At 50.8% G+C, this 25,638-nt stretch overlaps 1 protein-coding gene across 1 annotated transcript; it reads right to left on the bottom strand.

Moving 5' to 3' along the window:
* Positions 1 to 10,104: 10,104 nt before the first annotated feature.
* Positions 10,105 to 23,704, bottom strand: Bpifb2 (BPI fold containing family B member 2). Its single transcript, XM_042694764.1, has 15 exons — positions 23,599 to 23,704; positions 21,254 to 21,347; positions 18,870 to 18,974; positions 17,921 to 18,067; positions 17,378 to 17,438; positions 15,872 to 15,932; positions 14,606 to 14,697; positions 14,169 to 14,354; positions 13,903 to 13,956; positions 13,254 to 13,424; positions 12,761 to 12,828; positions 12,564 to 12,609; positions 11,907 to 11,970; positions 11,516 to 11,592; positions 10,105 to 10,146 (listed from the first exon to the last, which is right to left on the bottom strand). Exons 1-15 carry the CDS (start codon positions 23,702 to 23,704, stop codon positions 10,105 to 10,107), a joined length of 1,374 nt encoding a protein of 457 aa, XP_042550698.1.
* Positions 23,705 to 25,638: the final 1,934 nt, after the last annotated feature.

The raw sequence follows: 25,638 nt of genomic DNA, 5'->3' as shown, positions 1-25,638 counted from the left end.
CACTGGGATGAGCTGTTGGAGTTCCCGCCCTGAGAGGGGAAGCGGGCACTATGCAGGTTGCCCATCACAGGACCTGAGGGAGGCAGGCAGGGGAGGAAGGTGGGAGCCACCAAACCAGGGGCAGAGGTGGATGTAGGATCATCCTCGGAGCTGAGTGGCCCTCTTGCCAAGGATGTGTTTTGATGCCCTGGGGGCTAGCAGAGTCACCTCTGCCAGGCAGGACTGGGAGCTCAGCGAGCCCACAGGTGCTGGGACAGGAAAGTGCTGGCTGGCTCTCTGACCTGTGTCCCTGAGACCCCCTTCCAGAGAGCAAGGACCAAGTCGGCTGCCCTCAGAAGGACCACACGGAGGAGAGGCAGGACATGGACATCGCTGGGCCCCTAGGGGCTCTGTGTTCATAGAGGCAGAGCAGACTGTACAGGGTCAAGGACCAGCCAGTCAGAGGTGGGGTTCAAGCCAGACCTGGGGTGCCCAGCCTTGGCTTGGCTCCCCGGAAGCTCCACAAGGAGATCAGGCTTGTTATATCTCAGGCGAGGACATCTGTGCTTGATCAACCCCAAGGGGCTGGGGCAGGGGGCTGAGTTTCCCTACCCATGCAAGCCCCAACCCCGGTGGGGGGACGGGGTAGCCTGCAGATCTGGAAGATGGAAGAAGCCACAGTGCCATGCGTACCTGCAGCCATTGAGGAGAGTGAGGGCCAGGCCTGAGGTCGCTCAGCGGGGCTGAGTCTGCAGCCCAGATGCTGCTGAGCTGGAGCAGTGGCAGCAGAGAGCATCATTTCTTCCCTGCTGACCTGCCCACCAACAGGGCAGACAGCCCCAGCCTCCTGTGCCTGCAGATCCCGGGCTGTGCCCTTCCCCCATCCCATTCCTGCAGCCCTCTTTCCTTGGGCCATGGTGAGGACAAGGTAAGGAGGGGGGGCAGGAAGGACACAGGTGGGATCCGATAGCAGAAGCCCCCTGGAGTGGTTCTGGCACTTAAGGCCAGTCCCAGCCACCACCCTCACCAGCCATATGGCCCCATCACCCCCTTCCACCTCCCCCAGCGGCTGTCATCCTTTAATAGGAGAAGAACATTACACAGCACCGAGTAGTAACAGGAGCCATCTCGTGTGCACTTTCCTTGGGCCTGCTGTTGTGTACGTTGTTTGCTAAGAAGCACAGGCCCATTTACTCCTCAGAACTACCCAATAAGGATGAACCTGAGGCTCAGGGAAGTCAAGCTATCTGCCCCAAATCACACAGCAAGTGAGTGGACATAGCCAAGGAATCCAAGGGGCTCCAAAATACAGCCAAGACCTTCAAGACTAACTCAAGACTACTTTTGTGACTTTCCTCCCACTGACTCCCACTTCTTAGACACTGGAGATGAGGATAGACCTGAGGCAGGATCGACTTTCTGCCCTCAAGTCTTCTGGGGCCCTGCAACAGTGACCCTCCCCCCCCAAGCCCTAGGGATTAGGCTAGCCCTCTTCAGCAAAAGCACTGGCTTCCTTCTGGGCAGGTAGTTTCTTATTATAGAACCAGATGCATCACAGATACAAAAAAAAAAAACCCTGACCAGTTGGAAAAAGTTATTGAATAAATGGGTAGATGTATAGATGAATGGATGGATGGATGGATGGATGGATGGATGGATGGATGGATGGATGGATGGATGGATGGATGGATGGATGGGTGGATGGATGGATGGATAGATGGATGGATGGGTGGATGGGTGGATGGATGGATGGGTGGATGGGTGGATGGATGGATGGCAGGCAATATGGATGAGTCTCCATTAGGAGACTGGGAAGATGCATGAATGGATGGGTAAGTGGATGGTGGATAAATGGATGGACAGATGGACAGGTGTATGAATACATGTGTGTATGTATATAGAGATGGGTGGATGTCAGTATGGCTGGGCCAATGGAGGTTGGAGAGATGGAAGGATAGATAGGTGGATGGGAGTATAGATGGACGAATAGACAGGTAGATGGATTGGTGGATGGATGGATGAATAGGTAGATGGATGAATAGATGGATAGACAGACAAATGCATCCTACATATTGAACTCGTAGTCTCCATGTTATTAACATCTTTTTATCGGTCGTGGGGCTTGAACTTAGGGCCTGGGCTCAAGGCCAGCACTCTGGTTTTCTGGCTTTGAACTGTGACCCTCATATCTCAACCTCTTGAGTAACTAGAATTACAGATGTGAACCACCAGCTCCTGGCACAAGGCTGGATTTTATAGGCCACTCCTTTCACTCTTGGGACTACCCCCACCTCCTGCCCCCACTCTGTCCTGAATACCATCCCTCTGTATGTGACACCTGAGGCTTTAGGGATGGACCTGGACCCCTCAGAGGAAGAGCAGCTAGTGCCACACTGTGCCAAAGGCTTTGCTTACTGCAGCTGGAAATGCAGGCACCTTCCACTCCTTGAAAGAAACAAACAGAACACTACCCCATGCCTTTAGGCAGAAAGGGATCCTCCAGTAGCTAAGAGATCAGCTTCTTAGTGAGAGAACACCCTGTTGGGAGCTGACAGTAAAGCTCTAAGGTCATCTTGACCCTGGTGCTCACTTGAAGGCATGTACAAGGAACCGGCTTTTATGAAAAACATCGGGGCGGGGGGCTGGGGGTTTAGCCCAGCGGAAGGGCGCCCGCCTGGCGCGCGCAAGGCCCTGGGTTCGGTTCTCAGCCCTGGTTAAAAAAAAAAAAAAAAAGAAAGAAAAACATCAGGTGCCTGGGATTGCTTTGCTATGTCTGCAGAGTTTGTTTTACTTTCTACCAGTTGACCTTGTCTTGTTTTTATTGCACTTTGTTTTTATTAAAATTTTCCTTGTTTTTCTGCACTATGGTAACCTTATGTTACCTCTTGACTTCTAATAGTATATAATAGGGAAAGTTAAAAATAAACGGGGCTGCAGTCTTGAGCTGCAGACCTCCCGACCCCATCCTTTGCCTTATGTCTTTATTTTTCCGCATCCTCGCCCCTTAACTCAGGATTCCCTTTCGTTGCCAGCAGGCTCCAGCAAGTGGCACCCGAACAGGGACCTGAAAACCTGGGATGAAGGCAGAGGACCCCGCTAAGGTAAGAGGATGTCCAGAAATAGAGAGCGGGAGAGAGTATAGTCAGGAGTAAGAAATTATGGGGCAAGGTAACAGCCACTCAAGGAGTGAAAGTTAGACAGAGTCAGTTAGAATGTTTCTTTCACTTTGTTGAGGAAGTATGCCCCTGGTTCCCGGAGGAAGGAACCATTAGTTTAGAAACTTAGCAAAAAAAAAAAATGGAAAAAAGGATTCAGGAACACTATGATGCAAATGGCCTATAAGTTAAAACATTGCTGTTGTTATCTGTTATTGTCTGTTATCTGTGTAGCCTGCAGGTTCTGTATTGGGGTTGGCAAGAGGTCTTGGCGGACACGCTATTAGACAGCCAACGGGGCCGGTGGAAGACGTCCCCCGGATCCCCATCAGGGTAAACTATCCACTAGTGCGGACATTTGGGCCTGTCTGTAGTCTGGTACTTTCTGTCTGACATTTACTCTCACACTGTAAATGTGTTTTGTCTCAATGTTTGTGTGTATATATTCTGGAATTCTTGGAATGTTTCTCCTCTCAGATTCATCCTGATTCGAGAGCCCGGAGGAGACTGCCTAACACCCCCTCAATATCTGGTTCTCTCTAGCAGCTTCTTTTTTACTTACACTTTAAACTGACCCCCCTTTCTACCCTTCACTGCCACCTCCTCCACCCTCTCTGGATCCAGAAGTAGGGGGGTGGTAGGGGGGTGAGAAACCTGGAGGATCTAACAATAACTTAAAAGGGCCGGCAGGGAGAACTCGCAGCCGGATAAAACTGCCACTGACCACCTGCAAGTGACACCAGCAAGATCTTAGCCTCGGGCCTTGGCCCAGGGGGTCTGAGTATGGGGGAGAACCTGTCAGTCTGAGGGGACGGCCGCTAGGGACTTCTTTCCCTTGCCCCAAGATGACTGGGAGTTCTCCTCCACCTTGGAAGACCCCTGGGGTCAACGTTTGTAGGAATCTAAAAGAAAAATCCTCCGGAGGTGAGTAAAGGGGGTTCGAGTCCCCTGGTAAGTGGATTTGAGTCCCACTTATGAATGGTGGTGAGATGTTTCCCCATTCACTGAGACCTGATTTTGTCTTTGTGGCCACTTGTCTGTCTTGTTTACTTCTGTGTGTTTTCTGAGGTAGGGATAAACTGGGGGCCCATTAGCCCCCAACTCAGCCTTTGGTTGTTGTCTTGTCTAGTTCTGTTTTAGAATTGGTATCAGTTTTAAATGTACGTACAACTGATTTTGATTTTTGCGTGTTTTAAGATCTGTGTGTGTTTTGTATGTGTTTGTGAACATGTTTAAGATGAGAATTATCAGCATGCTGTAACAATTGGGTGAGTTTAAGTTTAAAATTCAAAAGGTTATGAGGTTTGGACATTATCAAAAATTTTAAAGAATTTTCATATTGTTTTAAATGATTTTTAAGGATTCTTTAACTTAAAAATAAAAAATCTGGTATTTTAAAATGCATAAGGCTGTTTATACTGTAATCAAGTTATCTGGCTTAACAAAAATGCATTGGTTGTTTGGAATTTAGTTCCCTTGTCTAAAATTTGAGGATAAATATTAGAAGTTTAAATATAAAAGTTTGTTTAACACTGTCAAAGACATTACCTGTTCTGTCTGTCTAAAACTGTGTATTTTCATTCAAAAACCAAGAGATAAGAAAAGGAAAAAACTTAAAAGCCAACAAAAGACCTATCTTTAGGGGTAAGGAGTAAACAGGCAAAAGTGCAGTTCAGCTGGTCATACATGGTGGGACGGGCCATGGGAGGAGTCCACGCATGGTGAAAGAGGACAAGCTGGCACAAACGCAGTTCATCTTACCCTAAAGAGTGAGATTAGGTGCGTGCCCATTCCACAGGAGGGGCCAAGTGGCCCAGCTTTGTTCTGTCCTTTTTCTCTACAGATAAATACTAGAAACATGATGGTAAAAATTAGTGATGTGATGATCTGATTAGTATTGCTAAACCTTGAACTTAAAAAGAGGGTTAAAAATATATTTGTATAATGTGACTTGCTTTCAATGATGTTCTACAATTAGGATATGTTTTTAAAAGTCATAAAGGTGTTAAGTTTAGCTTCTTGGTACAGTGATGGTGATTGTAATTCTTGCATTAAGGAAAAATTGTCATTTGAGTTTAAAAGTTTTAATGTGTATCTGTTTTAAAACAAGCAGCCAAGAGACAATGAGTGACACTTGGCCTCAAGATTTTAAGGGATTTTTTTAATGTAACTAAAAACTAAAATATAAAATAATAAAAGATTTATAGGAGGCTTAAAAAATTAGAAATGGATTTCTGGATATAAAGTTTAAAAGTAAAATTGTTCTTAACATTTGCCTCAAAGTGGAAAAATTAGGATTACCAAATTAATTGCTATTCCAGTTTGCTCTTAGAGGTTTTTTTAAGTTTCCAGCAAGCCAAGAGCAAAGCACAGAGGATTCTTATAAGTTTGTCAGATGTAACTTTGGCTCTTAATAAGTTTCAGGTAAGAGCATGGTTTAAAAGCTACTTCTATGTTGACCACTTTGTTGCTTTTAATTGGAGTAAAGTGGCCTTTTATAAGACTCATTGATCTGCAAACTGGTTCAAAGCCAGCCCCGGGCAGAAAAACGTCCCTGTGAGACTGTCACCGCTACTCAGCAGAGTTGCTTTGGGACTCAAAGTGACAGAGTGCTAGCCTTGAGCTGTAAAGCTGAGGACAGTACTCAGGCCCCGAGTTCAAGTCTAGCAACCAGCTAAGGGAAATGCCAATGAGGCATTTATCCCAGTGTAGAGAAGACACTCCTGGGACAAGAGCTATGGAGGAGCATCCAGAGGCAGTAAGCCACTGCTTGGATGGCAAAAATGTCAGATCCTAGAGTCGTTTGTGTGTGGCCCTTCAAAAATTGGCAGAGCCAGGAGGTCATGAGAAGATAGTTTGTAAGCATGCCTAATGTCCATGACTATCTACCTTGTAGGGACAGAAACTTGTTAGTAATCTGTGATAGTACTAAAAAGCTAAAGTTATAAAATGTGGGGGATGGTTTAAATCCCAACCCCTGTATGTGCCAAAAGCCCTAATTGACAGTAACTTTTGAGCTAACACCAGCTACATGAAATTTATCTGTTCAAGAAAAAAGTTTGTAAATCTGAGAGTGTGTTTCTATTAACATCTGTCTAAAGGCCTGCACAGGTGACTTAGGCATTGTTAGGGTCACTACAGGTCACATTCCTAAAGATGCTTTTACAAACCAGAGTGCTAAACAAGCTACACTGCTGTAGCCGGAGAAAAAGTCTGTGCATTTGTCAAAAGTTAAAATATTGTTCTTAATGACATCTAACCCTGGTAACCTCTTTGTAAAATAAACTTAAATTATAGGTTCCTGGCTAGGTAGGATCAACACCCCTGAGTCAGCTTGAAGAAGTTACAGAAGATGAATCTTCGCCTATCATCCCCTTTTTAGAACAAGGGACCAGAGTCATTTTAAAAAAAAAGTGGCAAAATAGACAGAAGAAAAAGGCATGGAAAATAGTAGTACAGGCCTGAGCCCTCTATATCTGCCTAGAAAATCAGCCTTATTAAAAGAACTATCTAGTTAAAAAAGTTGTCATCTTGGTAATTTGTCCTGGGCTATTGTCTAAATAGTCTTAAAAATTAGTGGGGCCACAGCCTGCCACGCCTATGTATTACTTGTATCCTTAACCAGTCTGCGTAAAAATTTACAGCCCAGCACGAGGTGTGACAGTCCCTTGGAGCCACTGAGAGACCCTGCTGCTGCTGCTGCTACAGCCTGACAGTCACCTGGAGGAAATCTACATCGTTACCCTGACCACCTCCACTGTGGAAAAAGTAGACTAAACTCCTGCCTGATTCCATCTTTTGGATGGCTTCGCTTTGTCCATGTTACCATATACCTACTCTAATTTTATTATGGCTACTCCTCTTGCTGGGGAGACTAGCAAACATTGTATTGCTCATTCCCTACACTGCTTTGCCACTATGGGACTTCCTAAACATATTAAAACTGATAATGGTCGGGGATATGTTGGACAAGCTTTTCAAACTTTTTGTAAATCTTATCAGATTTTTCACTCTACAGATATTCCCTACATTCCTCAAGGACAAGAAATTGTTAAACAAGCCAACAGGCTGTTAAAACACCAAATTTTTTAATTAAAAAGGGGAATTATACCCCTTCTCTCCTGTTAATATTCTTCTCATGCTTTATTTGTACTAAATTTTTTAAGTTTAGATTATAATGGCCTTTCCACAGCACAGCGGTTTTGGGAAAAAAAGAGAGCAAAGAGCTTTTGCCCAAGTTAAGTGGAAGGATCCTTTAACAGGTGATTGGCACAGGCTCAATTCGGTTTTAACTTGGGGTCGAGGACATGTTTGTGTTTTTTCGCAGGAAGAAAATAAATCCCGCTGGTTGCCTGAGCATTGCGTTAGGATTGTGGAGGCTCATTCAGATGACACAAACGCTGACACATTGGGCTTACATGCCGTATCCCCCAATTGTGCACCTACAACTTGGGAGGGAGTTGAAGTACTCATTCAGGTCAATAGATCAGCATACAGTACAGCTCCCGATCCCTTCATCCAGCACACCAAGATGGGAAATATCTCAACTTCAGACATTGGAATTCCTTTATGCTTTACCACCAGCTCTAAAGGCTCCATTCCAGGCTGTATTATAATGCTATCCATAAAATTTGGATCCCAGACAAAAATCAAATGTACAATATACAGATGACATCTTTACCAACTGGGCACCCAGTTCATGCAAATTCCACTCCGTCGTATATGATACCCCGTTGCATTAATTCTTCACAAATAGTAGTATCTACAGGAGAGCCTCATCCAATAAGGTGCAGACATGTACAGCCATTTTTTACCAATATTTCTGGAACTAACTCTCAATTAATGGACTGGTCTGGAGCTAATCTTACTAATAAGTACAATCCTGGGCTGTGGTGGATGAATGGGCATCCTCAACATCATGTTTGGATGCTGGTGGCTGCACTCAACAACATGACCTGACCCAATTCATCCCTTTTAAAAATATTATGAATTGTGTATCACCATCCCATGTCATTATGTATGGACCATTTAGTGTCTCTGTAGAAGCTAATTATTTTAATGTCACCTGTTCTAATTGTTCTTTTACTAATTGCTTGTATAGCGGCATAAGTGAATCCATACTTATTGTCAGACAACCATCTTTTGTTATGCTTCCTGTAAATATTTCTGAAACTTGGTATAAAGATTCTGGCATTCAGGTGTTAAGACAATTGAAAGAACTAATCCGGCCTTATCGATTTGCTGGGTTACTTGTAGCTAATGTTTTGGCCTTTATGTCGTTAGCTGCCTCTGCAGCGGCAGCTGCTGTGGTACTAACACAAAATGTACAAACTGCCCATTATCTTAATCAGCTTGCTCATATACTACACAAGCCCTACCTCTGGACTCTAAAGTGGCAAAAACTGCTAAAAAACTGTTTAAACAATTTCAACGCTATATCCCTTCCCTGACTTATGTTAAAGGATTGCTAATGTCATTGCTTGGCCTGGGAATGCTTTTGCTGATGGTTTTTCTATGCCTTTCTTGTATTATACGTGCACTGCAAAACTCTCTTATGAATTTAGCCAGCCAGCTACATAAGATCAAGCTCCATATAAATGAATTCCCCCCGAGAGGAACTGTAGCCAGAGACGGGTAAGAGGGGGTGCCAGTCTGACCAACCTAAGACAGGGCCTTCAGCTTTGCTCTGAAGAAGTTCCAGATGACGGGTAAGGCAGACAAGGTGATCCACCCAACCTAAGACAGGCGGGTTCGCTTCTTTAAACAAAGACGGGGAAGATGTTGGGCGGAGAGGTCAGGAGTCAGGCTCAGGCAGGGAGCAGCAGCAGGATGTGAACCTGCCTCCCTTAACACAAAAGCTTGTTGGGACTAGAGCAAATCCAAGATGGAGACACAGCTTGGAGAGGCCATGAACACATCACCCAAGTTTTGCAGCTCAGTAACCAAGTCCAGCCAGGGGTGGGTGCGTGGAAAGGGAACTGGACATCATACACATGGATTCTAGAAAGGCCATTGCTCTTGGGACCTGCCATCATCACCCTCCAGCTCCAGCACACTGGGTACATTTCCACCCTTGCGGTGAAACAGAACTCCATGAAGTGGCACTGGGGCTCAAGTGGTAGAGCGCTCGCCTTGAGCTGAAGAGCTGAGGGACAGCGCCCAGGCTGAGTTCAAGCCCCATGACTGACAAAAAAAAGAAAGGAAGGAAGGAAGGAAGGAAGGAAAAAAGAAAGAAAGAAAGAAAGAAAGAAAGAAAGAAAGAAAGAAAGAAAGAAAGAAAGAAAGAAAGAAAGAAAGAAAGAAAGAAAGAAAGAAAGAAAGAAAGAGAAAAGAAATGGAACTCCAGACCCTGCCTGCCTGACTTGCCGGGGTCCTAAAGAGGAGCCATGCCACGGCAGAGTGCACAGGACCTGAAGAATCACCCCCAGCTGTTCCTAACTTTGAGCTCATCCCAGTTGTCCTCCAAGGTCGTCCTTCAAAATACGAGCTCCCTGGGCAAGGAGGTGACGGAGTCAATAGGTGTGGTCATCAGAGGTGTGCTCCCATCAGGCACACTGGTGGCTCTGACAAGACAGGACCCAGGAATTGCTGGCCTCAAGTACACAATGAGACGGCTATGTCTGGCTACAAATTGCAGCTCCAGAAAAGTTTAATGCCAGAGGGGAGGGAGCTAGACAGCCTGAAGGACCACAAAATGGGACATCGAGGAGGAAGGAGCCCGGAAGAGAAGGAAACACTGGGAGATGCAGGCAGAAGCGGGGAGAAAGTGGGGGAGAGAAAGAAGAGCGCACTGGAGGAAGCAAAGAAGGGGACCCAGGCACCCAGGGAAGACTGAAGAGCTTAGCCAGGCAGTCTGGCTTGCTGGTGATAACTCCATGTGGCTTTGCCTCAGTTTCCCCAGCAGCTTGAGGGAAGAGGGCTCCCTGAGCAATGAGGCTGCCTCACCCTCAGCCCTCCCAGTGACACTCCTTCAGTGCTGGTAGGAGAGTCCACTCGATATCACCACGTAGCCCTGAAGGACAGAGAAAAGCACGGACCAGGTCAGAGGCCTGTGAGGACACACACACACACACACACACACACACACACACACACACCAGCCTAGCTCTGAGTTCATGCTTTGCCATTCTTGCTGTTCCCCCAGGAGAGACCCTGGCTACTTTGGGCCTCTGTCTTCCGGAGGAGGCAGGTGGTTAGCATCCAGCCCCCAGATCTATGGAGAAGACACAGTGAGAATCTAGAATCTCATCAAGAATCAAGAATCTTCTCCAAACCCACATCCCCTGCCCAGCAGGGCCAAGTACCCCCAAACCTCCCCTACTCTACACTACACTGTAGAAATATTCTGGAGGGCTTCTTCTTATTCATTCATTCAACAAAACTTCCTTCAGCCCCTACTACATACCAATCCTTGTAGGCAGGACAGACATAGTCCTGCCCATAGGTAGTTCATAGTCTAATGCTAGGTGAACCAATATGGCGGTCATTACCACATGGGGCTTAACCTTAAAATTCAGCAATTCTCTTGCATTTGCCATATTTTAATTGCTCAGTGGCCACATATCCCTGAAGCAACTGCTTTGGACAATGTAGATGGCCATCACTGTGAAAAGTTCTGATGGCCAGTGCTAGTCTAGCAACCTTGGCCTTCTGGCCTAGTGGCTGGATTGGTGAGACCCAGTGTGAGCCGACCACCCAGGCGTATCTTAGGGTAATTCCCATCAACAGGCCTGGGTATTGATTGCTCTTCTGGAAGCGGCTTCCCCAAGGGTCTTGGGACCACAATGGTTAAGGAATAAGGTTATCTTCCCTGCAGAGATATTGGTGGGCAGGAGGCAGGGGGTGGAAGAGGGAGATTGGGGGGCAGGGGGGCTCAGGCAGAGGCCTAGATTTCTGTCTGTGAGTACTTGTTGAAGGAATTTCTTTTTATTCCCCCTGCCCAGGTGAAATATGGGAACGTTGTAGGATCTCACTCTGGACTGGGTTGTGGTTGAATTTTACTCTGGACCCATAATTTCTGGTCTAGGGACAATCATTGTAGAAGGTTCAGGAGGCTCCAAGAGCTGCCTCTCTAACCTGCAGAAGTTGTCTATAAGGCTACAAAGCTCCCTCTGTCTCCCACTCCTGACACCCAGAATCATGGCACAAATGGAGCCCCAAATCCCCTGATGTGGGTTATGAGGATGGAGGGGGGAGGTCTCGTGATGTCCTGATCTTCCATCTCTTTGCAGGAAAGGCTCCTGCGTGGTCTAGCAGGGACAGGGTACACCCTCAAGCCCGCCTGCCCTCAACACTCCCCGGTTTGCAGGATGGGAGGGAGAGGGGTAACCGCGGCCTTGCTGACCCCAGAGGCCCCTCTGAGCACTCCCCCGGGCTCTCACCTCATGGACAGAGACCTCAGGGCTGGCGTAGTGGAGATCAACCATGCTGGGGAGGCCAACCCCTATGCCTAAGATAGCTGCGGGGAGAAAGGAGAAAGGAACTGGGCTGGAAGTCGATCGTGCGTGGCCTGGGGCTGGCTCTGTTCTCAAGTCCTCATGGGCATGGGGGCACTGGGGAGGTGGCTGCCATGATTACTTCCCCCGCTTTACAGAAGGGAAAACTGAGGCCAGGAGAGGTAAAGAAGCTGGTAAAGCCCAATAGCCAAGAAGCCACATGGGCTCCAGACTCCAGTCACCCTCTTATCCCCTGAGGCTTAGAGGAAGGAGGGGACTAAGACGGGGCCCATGCAGACACGGTGTGCAGTGAGGAGGGGCGGGGGGACAGGCTCACCATTGAGGTGGTACAGCAGAGGCTTCTCGAACACGGTACACATGAGTGTGTGTATCTGATCCATCTATAATCATGGAGACAGAGGGATGGATGACCACAGATTCACCCAGGGAGGGGTCCAGAGAGATGGATAGTTAGGCAGATGGACAAGCAGGCAGCCAGGCAGATGCACGGCCCAGTAAAAGCAGAGGGAGGGGAGGAGCTCCACCAGGTCCCTGCTCCAGCAGAGCCAAGCTCGGCCCTTAACAGCATCGCCTTGGGAGGGTCGGGCTGAGAAGCAGCACCTGCCCAAGTGAGGCTGAGGGATGCGCCCCAGCTGCCTGACACACCTCACACTCAGTGACTACAAGGGGGCCAACCAGAAGACCACCTGGCACCACGTGACCACCAGACAGCTTGACTGACAGCTCGGGGGAAGGAGGAGGTTGGGGCATATTGACTGTCAGACTGGCGTTTGGCAACAAGTGTATACATAGCAGCTGGGACCACTGTCCACCTGAGGGCTGGGTTGGAGATTATTAGCCACCAGGCAGAGGGACACACGGGCACGCTGGGACAGACAGACAGAAAGGAGGGGCACTCCAAGTGCAGACACACACTCGCACACCCTCTTCCTGGGCTCAAGGCCGGCCCGGCCAGTCGGAAGCCCACCCTCACCTCAATGGAGCCCACGTTGGAGGCGGCCACTGAGATCTGGACATCCCTGCAAGAGAAGCCAGAGCGCCCTGGGTGGAGCCAGCACCTCCTTGCCCCGCCGCCCCCGGCCACGCAGCTGCACCTCAAGCTCCCCCAACACTGTGACCCATTGCGCGGAAGAGTCCACGGAGGATGCTGAAAGCAGGGGCCCGCGTTACCCCAGCATAGACGCGGTCCCCCGGAGCTTCATCTTGGACACAGAAAACTGAAGTTTCAGGTTCACAACCTGTGTGGGGGGGGGGGGGGGACAGTGGGGTCAGAGGGCACAGAGTCTGGAGGAATTTTCCCTCCTATCCCCCCCCCCACACACACTGACCATAGTTGTTTGGGGAGCATTACTGAGGTGCCAGTCCTTGCTCTGGAAAGCTACCACAAGTACCCCCCCAATAATCCTGCTGGTGGTGGTGGCTGCCACAAAGGCAGAGAGTGGAGGGAGAGTGGAGGAAGGGGTGCCCCGGGGACAGGTGAGGGCCCCAAGAAGGCTGCCCTTGAAAAATTGAAAGATGGAGAGGAGCCAGGGGGCTCTGTCCATGCAAAGGCCCTGAGGTAGAAATAGCCTGGCAAGTTCAATTAAGAGACCGCTAGGAGACTGGTGTGGACACAACAAAGCAAATGAAGAGCCCATGGCCTCCCTCACAGCAGCGCACTCACCACGTCCAGGGAGAAGAGGGACTGGAAGGCCGAGTTAGAGGATGTTGCCAGGACATCCACCAAGGGCTGCAGTCTCAGAGTGGCATTGTTGGTATGGAGGGTGAGCATGGGCTTGGCACCCAGCTGGACTTTGAGCACCAGGGGCTTGGGCTGGGGGAAGAGGTGCGCCACCTGGGTGGTGGGGAAGAAGGGAAGCAGGCTGGGATATGAGCTGCAGAGACTCGTCAGTGCTGACAAATCAGCAGGGCTCTGCACATGCCCGGGCTAAAGAGTGAACCAGACAAGGGGTTTGGGCTCCTCGGAGGGGATCCCCGAGCTGGATCTTGGCTTTGTTTGTTTCTTTTGAGACAGGGTCTATAGAGCTGTGGTCTCAAGCTCGTGCCTGGGATTATAAGTATTTTCCACTACACCCAGCTCGGAGCTGCATCTCGGAGGTAGATAGGGATCCGGAAAGAGGAAGGCCACCCCTGGCAGAGGCACTCAGGGGCAGTGAGAAGAGAGCCCCAGGTCTGTGCAGAAGAAGGGCCAGCCCTGACAAGCAGGAGACGTGGAAAGGGAACCCTACTCGGGGCAGTTGTGTGCCAGCTGAGACCTGGGTCCTGAGAACCCCATCCCAGCCTCCAGACTTGCCCCCAGGAGCGTCACCCACCTCTGGGATGAGCTGGCCCAGCGTGGAAGTGCTCAGCAGATTGTCGTCGGAGCTCTGAAATCAGCCCCACCCAGGGCAGGGTTTACCGCAGCCATCCTCCAAATAAGGACCCCGAGTAGAGGACAGGGACCCTCCCATCACAGACCCAGTAATCCTCCCACCGGCCCCCCTGAGGCCCCTGCCAGGGCTTCGCGTTTGTGGGATATCCCAAGTCTAGGCCACCGGGCACCCTGCCGGTATGCCCTGAGCAGCAGGTCCGGCCTCACCAGCTGCCCAGTGATGTCCAGGTTGAGGGTGCCAGCCTTCTGCATCAGCAGAAGGGCATAGTCAAACAGCTGCTGGGATAGGGTCACAGTTGCCATAGCACCCATGGTATCCACAGGCCATGGCAACAGGAAGGAGGCAGCATCCAGGGGCGGGGCCATGGGCTTGCCCAGCAGGAAGAGAACAGCCTGTAGGGAGAAGCAGCAGGGTCTCAGGTGTATGTGGGGGGGGGGGGGCGGGGGGGGGGGCCCTGGGATAGAACATGGCTCCTAGATGTCAATCAACCCTTCAGGCTGCCGCATGCTGGCTGGCCTGTGTGCCTTGTTCTGCCCAGAACAGCATTCTGCCCTTCTCCCTTAACGTCCTTGCTCCTTTCGGAATCTCCCCCAGACACCTAGGACCACCATGGTCCCCAGATCCCAGCAGCTGGTTGACTCACCTTGACCTCCAAGGAAATGGAGTCACTGGTGATGAGGGGCACATTTGCCATGGAGTAGCGGATCTGAGACTCAGGACCCACAGGGGTGAGACCTTCATAACACCAGGATGGAGAAGAAAAGAAAAGAAAAGAAAAGGTATATTGAGCACGTCCCACCAATTACCTCATCTAGCCAGAAAACTGTATTATCTGAGAAACTTGAGGCAGGCCCCAAAAGCAGAGAGGCAGGCAAAGTGTATACAACCAAGACGCAGCCACTCCTACACAGCTGTTGACTCCTGGTTTAGAAATCATTTTCACAGTTATGGTTTCTGCTTTCCCAGCAGGTATCAGACTAATGACCCTAAATTAGAAGGAATGAGAAGGCCCAATCTAGACACAAATACCATCTGATATAGTAAAAAAGGAAACGAAAAAAAGACGAAGAGCTCCAAGTCCCGTGGCTCACAATCCCAGCTACTTGGGAGGACTGGGTTTGAGGCCAGTCTGAGCCATGCACTTGCAGCTCACGCCTGTAATCCTAGCTACTCAAGAGGCTGAGATGGGAAGATCATGTTTCAAAGCCAGACCAAGCAGGAAAGTCCTTGAGACTCTTATCTCCAATAAACTACTCAGAAAAAGCCAGATGTGGAACAGTGGTTCAAGTGGTAGAGCACTAGCCTAGAGCAAAAAAGCTCAGGGACAGCACCCAGGCCCTGAGTTTAGGCCCCAGGACCGGAAAAAAAAAAAAAAAAAGCAAGATCCTATCTCAAAAAACACGTCAGAACCAAAGGCTCTTGCCTGTAACCCTAGCTACTTAGGAGATGTAAGGATTGTAATTCAAAGCCACCCTGGACAGGGGCTGGGAAGGTGGCTCAGTGGTAGAGTGCTTGCCTTGCATGAATGAGGCCCTGGGTTCGATTCCTCAGCACCACATAAGCAGAAAAAGCTGGAAATGGCACTATAGCTCAAGTGGTAGGGTACTAGCCTTGAGTGCAATGAGGCTCCGGTACAGCACCCAGGCCCCAGGTGTGTAGTGTACAACGTTAATCCAGTGTATACAGGAGTCATAGGTAGGAGGGACTGCAGTGAAAGGCTGACCCAGGCAAAAAGCATAAGAATCTGGAATTCCCGGATTCCATGAATATTTGTGCAATCTGGAAGCCCACAGTTCATCCTATGATGGGCCCCTCCCAGAGGTCGGCCCTGATCCAGAGATGGAGTATGTGAAGGGTCTTGGCAGCACCACAGGCCCAACCCTCCCAAACCCTGGGCTCCAGGTCTTACCAATCAATGTGCCCAGGTGGACATTGAGATCCTGCACCAGGCTGGAGATGCGCAGGCAGAGCTGGGGTAAGACAAAGAAGGGCTGTGGTTAGCCCCTTAGGAAGAGAGGTAAGAGGCTGCAAGGGGTCCAAGGACCCCTGGGCCTGACACCCTTTCCTCCTTCCACTCCTCAGTGGGCATCTCCCAGCACTTGAAACAGGGCATGGATCCTCAAGGCTAGCAAGGGCAGCCTAGGCCCACAGCTAGACTAAAAGTCACAGCCAGGCTGAGGAGCCTGCTACCACGGAGACGAGAGAGCCAGTAACTGAGGGCATGGTGCCCTTGGTGAAGCAGCCTGTGGTCCGTGGACTCCCACACATGGGCCAGGCCAGAAAGGCAGGGGAAAGAGGACGGGGTTTCCCCTTCCTGCAGGGCCCTTTGAAGCCCTGGTCTAGAAGAGACTTTGGGGGGGAGGGGAGCGAGGGACAGGGGGGGCCGATGATGGGGCCAAGGTCCTCTTGGGCAGCCTCAAAAGAAGCTGCCCTACCTCATCCCTTGAACCTCAGCTTTTCATCTGCAAGGTAGGAGTGTTGCAGCCTGCTTTTGGGGTGGGGTTGGCCTACAGTAGGTGTACTCTCCTATCTCCTCCTGATGGGGAGGTGGAGGGGTGAGAGTTTGCACCCCAGGGCATCATCTTGTACCAGGTCAGCTACATGAAGCTAATGACAAGAGCAGAAAATGCAACCATCCCTGCCAGAGCACACAGCTGGGACGGAGGCGGCATCTGGAAGAATGCGGCCACACGTGGCTCCAGTGCCAAGCCCTCATGCACGCTTATCTTGTCTCCCCGGGAAACACTGCCCCTCCTCCACCCTCTAGCATGGAATTGGAGATGCCTTAGGGTATGAACCCACCTCCTTGGCAACTCCCTAAACCCTACCTTTGCTTGGCTTTCTCTACCCCTCACTTGGGCATTAACCTCTTTCCTGCCCTTGTGGGAAACTGGAGGCTCCCATGGAGGGTTTTCTACAAAAAATCCTGAGCTGGGGGTGAAGCAATAGTGCATGAGTATGTGCTATGCATACATGAGGTCCCAGCTTCCACCTCAAGCATCACACACACACCAAGCACGCACATAATCCACAGCTACCCTGCTCATGTCTGAATCCCCCACTTCTTCCATCAGGCTTTTTTTTGTGGGGGGGGAGGGGTTGGTCATGGGTTTTGACTCAGGGCCTAGGCATTGTCACTGAGCTTTTATGCTCAAGGCTAGTGCTCTATCACTTTGAGCCACAGCTCACTCCACTTGGGGTGGATTGATTAGATACTACTACTTGATTAAACATAAGAGTTTTATGGACTTTTCTGCCCTGGCTGGCTTTGAACCATGCTCCTTAGATCTCAGCCTCCTGAGTAGCTAGGATTACAGGCATGAGCCACTGGTGGCCAGCCCATTAGGCCTCTGGGTGAGAAGCCTCTTACTTGTTCCCCCACCCCCGCCCTGGGCCCCCTCTCAGGGTCCTTTACCTTGTTACGCAGGGCAGCTTGAATGTGCTTCTGCACCAGGACCAGCAGTGCAGGGGAGGAGCTGAGGAAGACACAGAAAGGATGCTTGACTCAGCAAAGCCCCACATCTGGGCAGAAGACTCTGTCCTCTGGCAGTCCGGTGAAAGCCCACCATCCTCCAGACTCAGGGCTGGGATGGTTGTCCCCACCCCCAGAGTCTCAAAGATAAAGTCTCGTTGTCATAAGGTTTGGAGATGGCCACATTGTGATAAGTGAGGCCAGACTCAGGGGAGACTGAGGACAGTGAAAAGCCAGTCTCCTCCTGTCCCTGACCAACTGGCTTGGTGACCACTCCAAGCCCAGTGGCCGAGCTTGGATCCCAGCTCTGTTTCCTGCTCTGGCTCAAGTTCTCTGTGACCTGCCCAGCAAAGCCCTGTCCCTGGTATCCCATCTGAACAATGAGGGATGGCTGAACTCCATGGTTTTTCAATGGTAATTCCCGGTGGCCCACAGAAGCCCAGGGATCTTTGGTTCAATAAGAGATTGGTTCATCCAGGCACTTACCTGTTTCTGCCAGCCAGCACACTGGCCGGGCTGAAGAGTGAGAAGCAGGAGGAGACTTCGACCTCCGGGGTCCCGATGGAGGCCTGCGCCACGCGCACATCAGCCAGCAGTACCACAGGCAGCAGCATCTCCAGGGGCTCTGAGGCACTGTGGGAGGTCAGACCCAGCTCATGAAAGACCCTCAGATCCTTGGGCCTATGCTTGCCTACAACTTGATGAAGACAGGCCCTCCCACTCAGCGTGAACCAACCTCACTTGGGGTAGACTCTGAGCCCCCAAACTCCACTCTGGGTCACAAATGTCACGGCACAGAGATGGTGACAGAAATTGTAGGACTCTGGGCCAGTCACCAGCCAAGCTGAGCCTCCCATGAAATAGACACAGGATTGGCACCGGCTGTGCTGAGTTCCCAGGTGCTCGCCATATGCAAACACCCAGCTGTGGGGGCAGAGAACACCCACGGCGTCACGGCTTGAGGGTCCAGTGGAGCCAAGAGGTGCCACGGAGTGCCAGCTCACAGCTTGAATGTTGAGTGCCTAACAGAAGCTGCCTGGTTGCAGAATAATGTGGACAGCCGCACCTACTGAGCACCTGTGTGTGTGTGCCTGGCGTGGGACAAGTAAGGACAGTAGCTAACCTCAGCAACAGATGCCCCCACACTCAGCCATCAGTAAATTCACCCATTTGTCAGACGAGAAAACTGAGGATTAGGGAAGTGATGTGACTGCCCACCACATAATGGTTGGGCAGGGATTGGGATCTTAAAGATCTCCCTGTCCTCTTTTATTAGCTTAATGGAAAAAATACACACATGCATGCATGAATACATACATACATACACACACACACACACACATACATATATACATATTCTCCTGATCTTACTCTCTTTTGAAAGTGGGACACAGAGACAGGAAAGGTGGCAAGATTGACAAGGAGATTCACTCACCGCAAGATCTGGATGGTAAAATTGGCCATTGCTGACACATGAACCCCAAAACCAGCCATGAGTTTCAGGTGGAGGCTGGACACATGAATTTCTGGGATCTGGATGCTGCAAGGTAGGAACCAAGGTAGCAGGGAGCCCCCAGGAAGCCAAAGACTTGGCCCTGGGATGCTTTGAGCTACACCGACACCATTCATATTACAAGAAGCTTTCTAGCGGGGCACCAATGGCTCACACCTGTAATCCCAAGTACTTGGAAACTGATATCTAGAGGATCATGGTTTGAAGTTAGTCCAGGCAGAAAAGTCCAAGAGACTCTGTTTCCAAAATAACCAACAAAAAGCTAAGCTAGATGGGCACTGGTGGCTCATGCCTGTAATTCTAGCTACTCAAGAGGCTGAGATCTGAGGATCATGGTGTAAAGCCAGCCCGGGCAGAAAAGTCCATGAGACTCTTATCTCCAATTAACCACCAGAAAACTGAAGTGGTGCTGTGGCTCAAAGTGGTAGAACACTAGCCTTGACCAGAAGAGTTCACAAACAGTGCCTAGACCCTGAATTCAAGCCCCATGACCTACCAAAAAAAAAACTAGGCTAGAGGCATGTTTCAAACAGTAGAGTGCCAACTAAGAAAGCAAGCAGAGTGAGTTTAAATCCGGTATAGGCAGGAAAAAAGTGGGGGAGGGAGGCTTTCTGACAAGTGGGGCCATGAAGTGAGGGGACAATGATAAGTTCTCCACTCTGGGGCAAAGGAAGACAGACCAGCCAAAGCTGGGCAGACAGTTGGAGGGGGACAGGCAGCGGGGCCCCAGCCTCAGGTTGGATCTAGTGAGATGAAATGGGTAGGTCTCTGGCCATTTCTAGCAGTGACCCAGGAGGAAGTTTGAGAAAGAGACTTTGAGATGGACTGAGGCAGAAATCCTCCTGGAGCCTCTAAACCGGAAGGACACACCTCCCACCACTGCTGCCATTCCCATTGCTCAGCATCAGGCCCTCCTTTCCCCGACTGCTAAGTAGAAATCAGTTCTTCTGCATAGTGGCTGTGGGGAGGAGATTCAGACACTGCAGAGCCGGTGGGAGTGGGGGAGGGGGACACATGCAGTCCACCTTGGCACTCCTCACTGCTAGCCTTGGGCGACTGAACCCAAGACAGTTATGAACCCATGACTGTCTTCCACGCACAGGCCAACCTGCTCCATTCACCCCACTGCCACCCATACGTGTTCCCAGGTCTGCAGCCGAGGCCTGGCAATGGGTGCGGCAGGGTCAGCTCAGAAACCTCTGCAACATTCTTGGTGGCTGGCTGTCCATGCAGGTCTCACACCTTGGTCTTTATAATCATGTTGTGAACTGCACTCCAGCCCTACATTAAGATACTCACGCTTGGGTTGGGAATGTGGCTTGGTGGTAGAGGCTTGCCTAGCGTGCATGAGGCCCCGGGTTCAATTTCTCAGTATCACATACATAGAAAAAAGCCAGAAGTGGTGCTATGGCTCAAGTGGTAGAGGGCTAGCCTTGAGCAAAAGAAGCTCAGGGACAGTGACCAGGCCCTGAGTTCAAGCCCCAGGACCAGCAAAAAAAAAAAAAAAAAAAGCTTCTCCTTCTGGTAGCCCCCTGGGTGGTGGCTGTCTGTTTACTCCTGTGGTATTTCTATGTCTTAAAGTTAGTTGCCATCATTCAAAATTATAGTAGATAGACGATAGACAGATAAATGATAGATACTTCATAGATAGACAATAAATGATAGATACTTCATAGATAGATGAGAGACAGATAGATGGTAGCTAATAGATGGATAGATGATAGAAAGATAGATAGTAGACAGACAGCCTAACAGATGAGTCCCATGACACCTAGAGACTTGTCAGCAGCAAGTCTGTGCTCCACATGGAATATGGACAGCGGGCCCAGCCACTGGAGGTGTCTGGCTTTGAGACACCCCACCCACCTATGTGCATTAAGGGGTGGGGCTATTGGGCTCAGGCTAGTGTCTAAATTTCATGTCTAGCTTTTGGAGGAAGAAGCCTAGGGTCCTGTTAGCTCTGTGATCTTAGGGCCACAGTACTAGACCCCCTGAGGACAGAACTACCTCAGAGACACCAGGCCTCCCCATGTCTCCATCTTAGACACCTCCTAAGTCTTTTCACAACCCCTCACTCTGTGGCTGGGAGCATCTGACCTAGGGAGAGGAGGCTCCCCTATCAACGACAGCTAACTTCTGGCCTGGAGTACTATACCCAGTGGATGGGAGCACTCCCCCTCCTAGCTTGAGGAGCAAGGCTCATTCAGGACCCCTACCCACCTCCTGGGGAACTGAAGCACTTACCTGGTCACCAGGAACTCTCCAGCTAATACAGAGCACCTTCTCTGGAAGGTGGCAGCACTCACCTGATAGGCTGAAGCACCTTACCGCTCCTGTCCAGGAAATTGGGCACAGGGACCTGCAGGGCTCGCTCGAGTGGGGCCTTCCCGATGTCAGACACTGTGGGACCAGGGCAGGGCACTGAGAACACAGCACTTGCCATCTTCCCTGCGCAGGGAAAGAACAGGCGGCCCCCGCACAAGCCCACAGAGAAACACAGTCCACCCTAGGCCCTCCACAACCATATGGAGGGTGAGGGGCAGCCTCAGCTGGAGGCTGTGCTCTGCCACTTACTGTCTGGGTAGCTGCTCTGTGCCTCAGTCTCCCTATCTATGCCTCTGCACTAGTTATAATGGTATCTGTCACTTCGTGCCACTGCAGACCCTCGGTGAGCCCGAGTGCCAGCTCCATTCTTGCTGTGGGTCTTTGCGGCCACCCTGGCTTCCCATACAGGGGCTGCTGCGGTCCCAGGCCTTCTTCTGGGTGCTCTCCTCTTATTCTAATAAATCCCAGCTTGTAGGGAGGTGAAGACGCCTGATCTTGGCTCTGGATTGAGGCACCTGGCTCAAAGCCTGTGGATTTCCTACCTCATGGGGGTGCTGGGCCCCAGGTGCTAATGAAGGGCAAGCTTAGAGGAAATGGGAAGCGATGCTAGATGGTGCTAGACCACTGCTCAAACTCACTGTGGGATGATGGGATGTCACTGAACCTCGGGGCCTCGATTTCCCCAGACAAAGAGGACAAAGGTGGTGGTCTCCATGCTCCCAATGCTCTCCTCTAACCTGACTGTGGCTGAGGGGAGATTCCCACCCCAGCCTCAGATTCTATCCACAGTGCTCCAAGACACAGAGCATGAACCTTGGGACTTGTGGGAAAGGGTGGGGAGGATATGGGGAGAAGCCACCCTGCCCAGAGTTGGAAGCAGTGCGGGCTACATGGACCCTCCTGCCAGGTTCCTGAGAAGAATAAACAGGCAGATGAGTCAGGGACAACTCCTGGGGACAAAGAAGGTCTGTGCAAGACAAGCAGAGGGAGGACAGTGGCCAGGGGCGGTGACCCTCGGGTACCTGCCCACAGGCATTCGTTTGACGTATGTGAGTCACATTTCTGCACAGATGACTGACCACGACAGCCTTCATTGTCTACCCATCTGCCCGAAAACAGGCCCTCCTGGGTGGGAGAGGGCCTGCTATTCCCTGAGGCACGGACTGGCTGCTTTGTGGCCTGGGCTTCAAAGTCCTCCTTCTGTCTAGCTCAAAGTTTGCCCACCATAATCAGCTGCTGACCTCATATACTGATCCAGCTTTGGTAGAACCCCAATGCACCTGAAGGCTAGAACCCTGAGCCTTGCAGTCTTTGTTTCTCACCAGGTCTTAGCTCTCCCTGTGCCTATCCCTGGGAATGGGGACAAGCAACAGAGTCATAGGGAAGAAAGGCCCAGAGAAGGCTACACTCTGTGGGGAGCTAACTTCAAGACATTCCGGGTAAGCTGGGCGCTGATGGCTCTTGCCTGTAATCCTAGCTACTCAGGAGGCTGAGGCCTGAGGATCAAGGCTCAAAGTCAGCCCAGGGGAGGAAAGTCTTTTATCTCCAGTTAGCTACCAGAAAATCGGAAGTGATGTGGCTCAAATGGTAGAGTGCTAGCCTTGAGCAAAAGAGTACAGAGACAGTGCCCAGGCCTTGAGTTCAAGCCCCACAATGGGCAAAAAAATAAAAAACTCCTGCAGCAATGGGCTTGACATGTCTCTCCCAGCACAGGTGGATACAAACCACAGGCCACACACACACACACACACACACACACACGCATGCACACACACGCATGCACACGCACGAACACATGCACCCAGAGTGTTCTGCCACACCCCTGAATATATCCAGGCATATGCCACAAGTACCCCCACACATACACCAAAACAAACAAACTATGCCTGGGCAGCACTGGGAGTGTAGCATAGGCAATAGGGTGTCTGCCAAGCAAGTAGGAGGCCCTGAGTTCAAACCCTAGTACCACCACCAAAAAAAGAATGCATCTCCGTGAGGCCCTGAAGGTGTGAGTAGACACACACTCGTAAGAGTTGTTTGGGCAGCTTATGCCCATGACACTAAGGCACATGAGCAAGGTCACATGTACACACTTGCGTTGGGGCCACTGTTCACACTGGTCACATGTACACACTTGCATTGAGGATACAGCTTATGTGTGCAAGACCACAGGCCATGTGTGCACACTTCTCAAATACTCATTGGGCAGCACTGTGTCTAAGAGCCGGGGACACGTGGCAAATGTCAACTCAGGCCTGTGGACACCAAGATGATACACCTGCACAGACATGGACTCTCCTTCACATGCTAGTGGCACAGTTCTTACCATAACTCAGAGCTGCCTTGTTGAGTCGGACCATGGCGTCTGGCAAGGTGGTGTGGACCATGGGCAACAGTGCCAACAGCAGGCCCAGCCCTTGTGACCCAAACATGGCTGTCCTGGCCACTGCCCCCAGGATCTGTGGGCCAAAATAGGGACAAACATCAAGAAGGTTGGCCAAAAAGACTATCCCTAGTTGCTCCAAACATATCCCAGGGCACAGGTCCTGCCCTGGGCCCCACAAACAGCCTTTACAACTCTGTGTTGGGAGCCACCATCTTTCCCTACCCACTCCACCATGAACTAGAGGAATCTAGTCTGAAAATAGCCCCCAAGACCCAGGGAAATTGTGGTCTTGCCTCAAGTCACACAGTAGACCGGGGCCAAGCACAAGACCAAAGCCATATTAGAAGAAGATGGACCAAGAGGGCTGGGGAGACAGAGGGCTGCTTCTTATTTTCTAAAAAGAGGGTCCAAGCCCAGCACCCCAGAACATAAGGCTCTGTCACTTGATGCCAGGAGTCCAGACCAGTGTGATAGCCCAAATGCTGTCCAGTTGTCCAGTCTCAGCCAAGGGAGGACCCAAGGAGCCTGGCTCCCTTCCTCATCTCAACCTGATCAGGGGAAGAATGCCCCCAAAATAGATGTCTCCATGGCCCCCAGTCCTAGGCAAGACCAGGGACAGAATTCCTTGCGCAGGGGGTGGTTCACGGAGAGTCCTCACAGGGAGCTAGAGAAGCCAGCCCAGCCCGTCCCTACCTCAGTGGTCCCTGAGTCGGGTGGATGCTCAGTCCCAGGCAGGTCTCCTCGCCAGGTGGATAGCGGCTTTATGAGGCTCTCCAGTGTTCAGGGGCCTCGGGGAAGGGCTGGGGTGCCACAGGTTTGCTTGTGGTTGCAAGTGTTTTCTCTGCAAACACAGCCTTTGCCAAAATGTCTCATGTCACACGTGTGATGGGGCTGCCACGTAGCCAGGCCTGGCAGCCAACCATTGGGAGACCCTGGAGTTAGGCAACTTTGGCTTAAAGGCCAAGAGATAGATCTCAGAAAATTAGTGTCCTCCTAAGAGCATCGCCTCATTGCCCCAACCAAGGCCCAGGGGTGCCCAAGGGCAGGGCCAGGGTAGCAATGACCCCTCAAGCATGATGTCTTCAAGTTGTGCCCCAAACACCACCCTCACAGAACAGGCAGGAAGCTGTGAGCCCCAGCCCAGTCACTGACTGTGCCCTGACCCTGGTGGCATAATGAACCTTCACCAAAAGGGAAAAGAGGAGAAAGCTGACAGACACACCCAGCTCTTCCCCAAGTGCACTGCCCACTCACACTGGGGTTAGCCCGCTACCTCTTCCCACTTTGCCAGCTCCAGAACCCACCTTGGGTTCCAAAGAAGGGGCCACATGTGTGCAGTGAGAGAGCTTGCAGATACCTGTGTGTGAATGGACTCTGTGTGTGTGTGTGTGTGTGTGTGTGTGTGTGTGTGTGTGTGTGTGTGTGTGTGTGTGTGTGTGGTTATGTGTGCAGTTACCTGAAATCTTGGTTCACGATGGTCTGCGCCAATCAATACATGCCAACACAAGCACAGATGCGAGTCTGTAAGCATGTGTCTTACACACTTGTGTGTGGCAGTAAGTAGACTCTTTCCTGCTGTCAAGGATGTGTGCCTGTGGTGTCATGTCTGCCTGTGTAGGGATGTCTGAGCTGCATTGGGCACCCTTCTATTACTCTGTATGACCCACCTGGGCCACCAGCCCATCGCATCCTTGGAATGGGGACTCCCTCCATTCCAGATCCTTCTGTGGCTCCCTGTAATTCTACTATAACCCAACACTAGGCCTAGAGCCCAGGTCTGCTCTGAACTAGGGCTTCTCTAGTGCCCATGTCAGCTACTGCCCTCCCAGTGTGGCTCAAACTCACCTGGATTAGCTGTACCTACAAGCCAGTGCTCCACCCCTACCCCAACGCTGGAGGTTAAGAGGAAAGAGAAGGGCCTGTTTGGGGCTCCCTGATACCCACTCCTCACATTACCCACCCAAGCCCAGCCAGGTCCTC

The sequence above is a fragment of the Dipodomys spectabilis genome, unplaced genomic scaffold (genome assembly GCF_019054845.1).
Source record: "Dipodomys spectabilis isolate Male_0828 unplaced genomic scaffold, ASM1905484v1 ptg000175l, whole genome shotgun sequence".
In the NCBI taxonomy this organism is placed as follows: Eukaryota; Metazoa; Chordata; class Mammalia; order Rodentia; family Heteromyidae; genus Dipodomys; species Dipodomys spectabilis.
This window is presented reverse-complemented; position numbering and strand designations above follow the sequence as displayed.

Coding starts and splice junctions, on each gene's coding strand:
- Bpifb2 (XM_042694764.1), bottom strand. CDS start 23,704: ATGTTTGGGTCACAAGGGCTGGGCCTGCTGTTGGCACTGTTGCCCATG. Junction 13,957..14,168: donor TGGACATCACTGGGCAGCTG/GTGAGGCCGGAC, acceptor GGCTGATTTCAG/AGCTCCGACGACAATCTGCT. Junction 11,593..11,906: donor TCTGCTGTACCACCTCAATG/GTGAGCCTGTCC, acceptor TTCTCCCCGCAG/CTATCTTAGGCATAGGGGTT.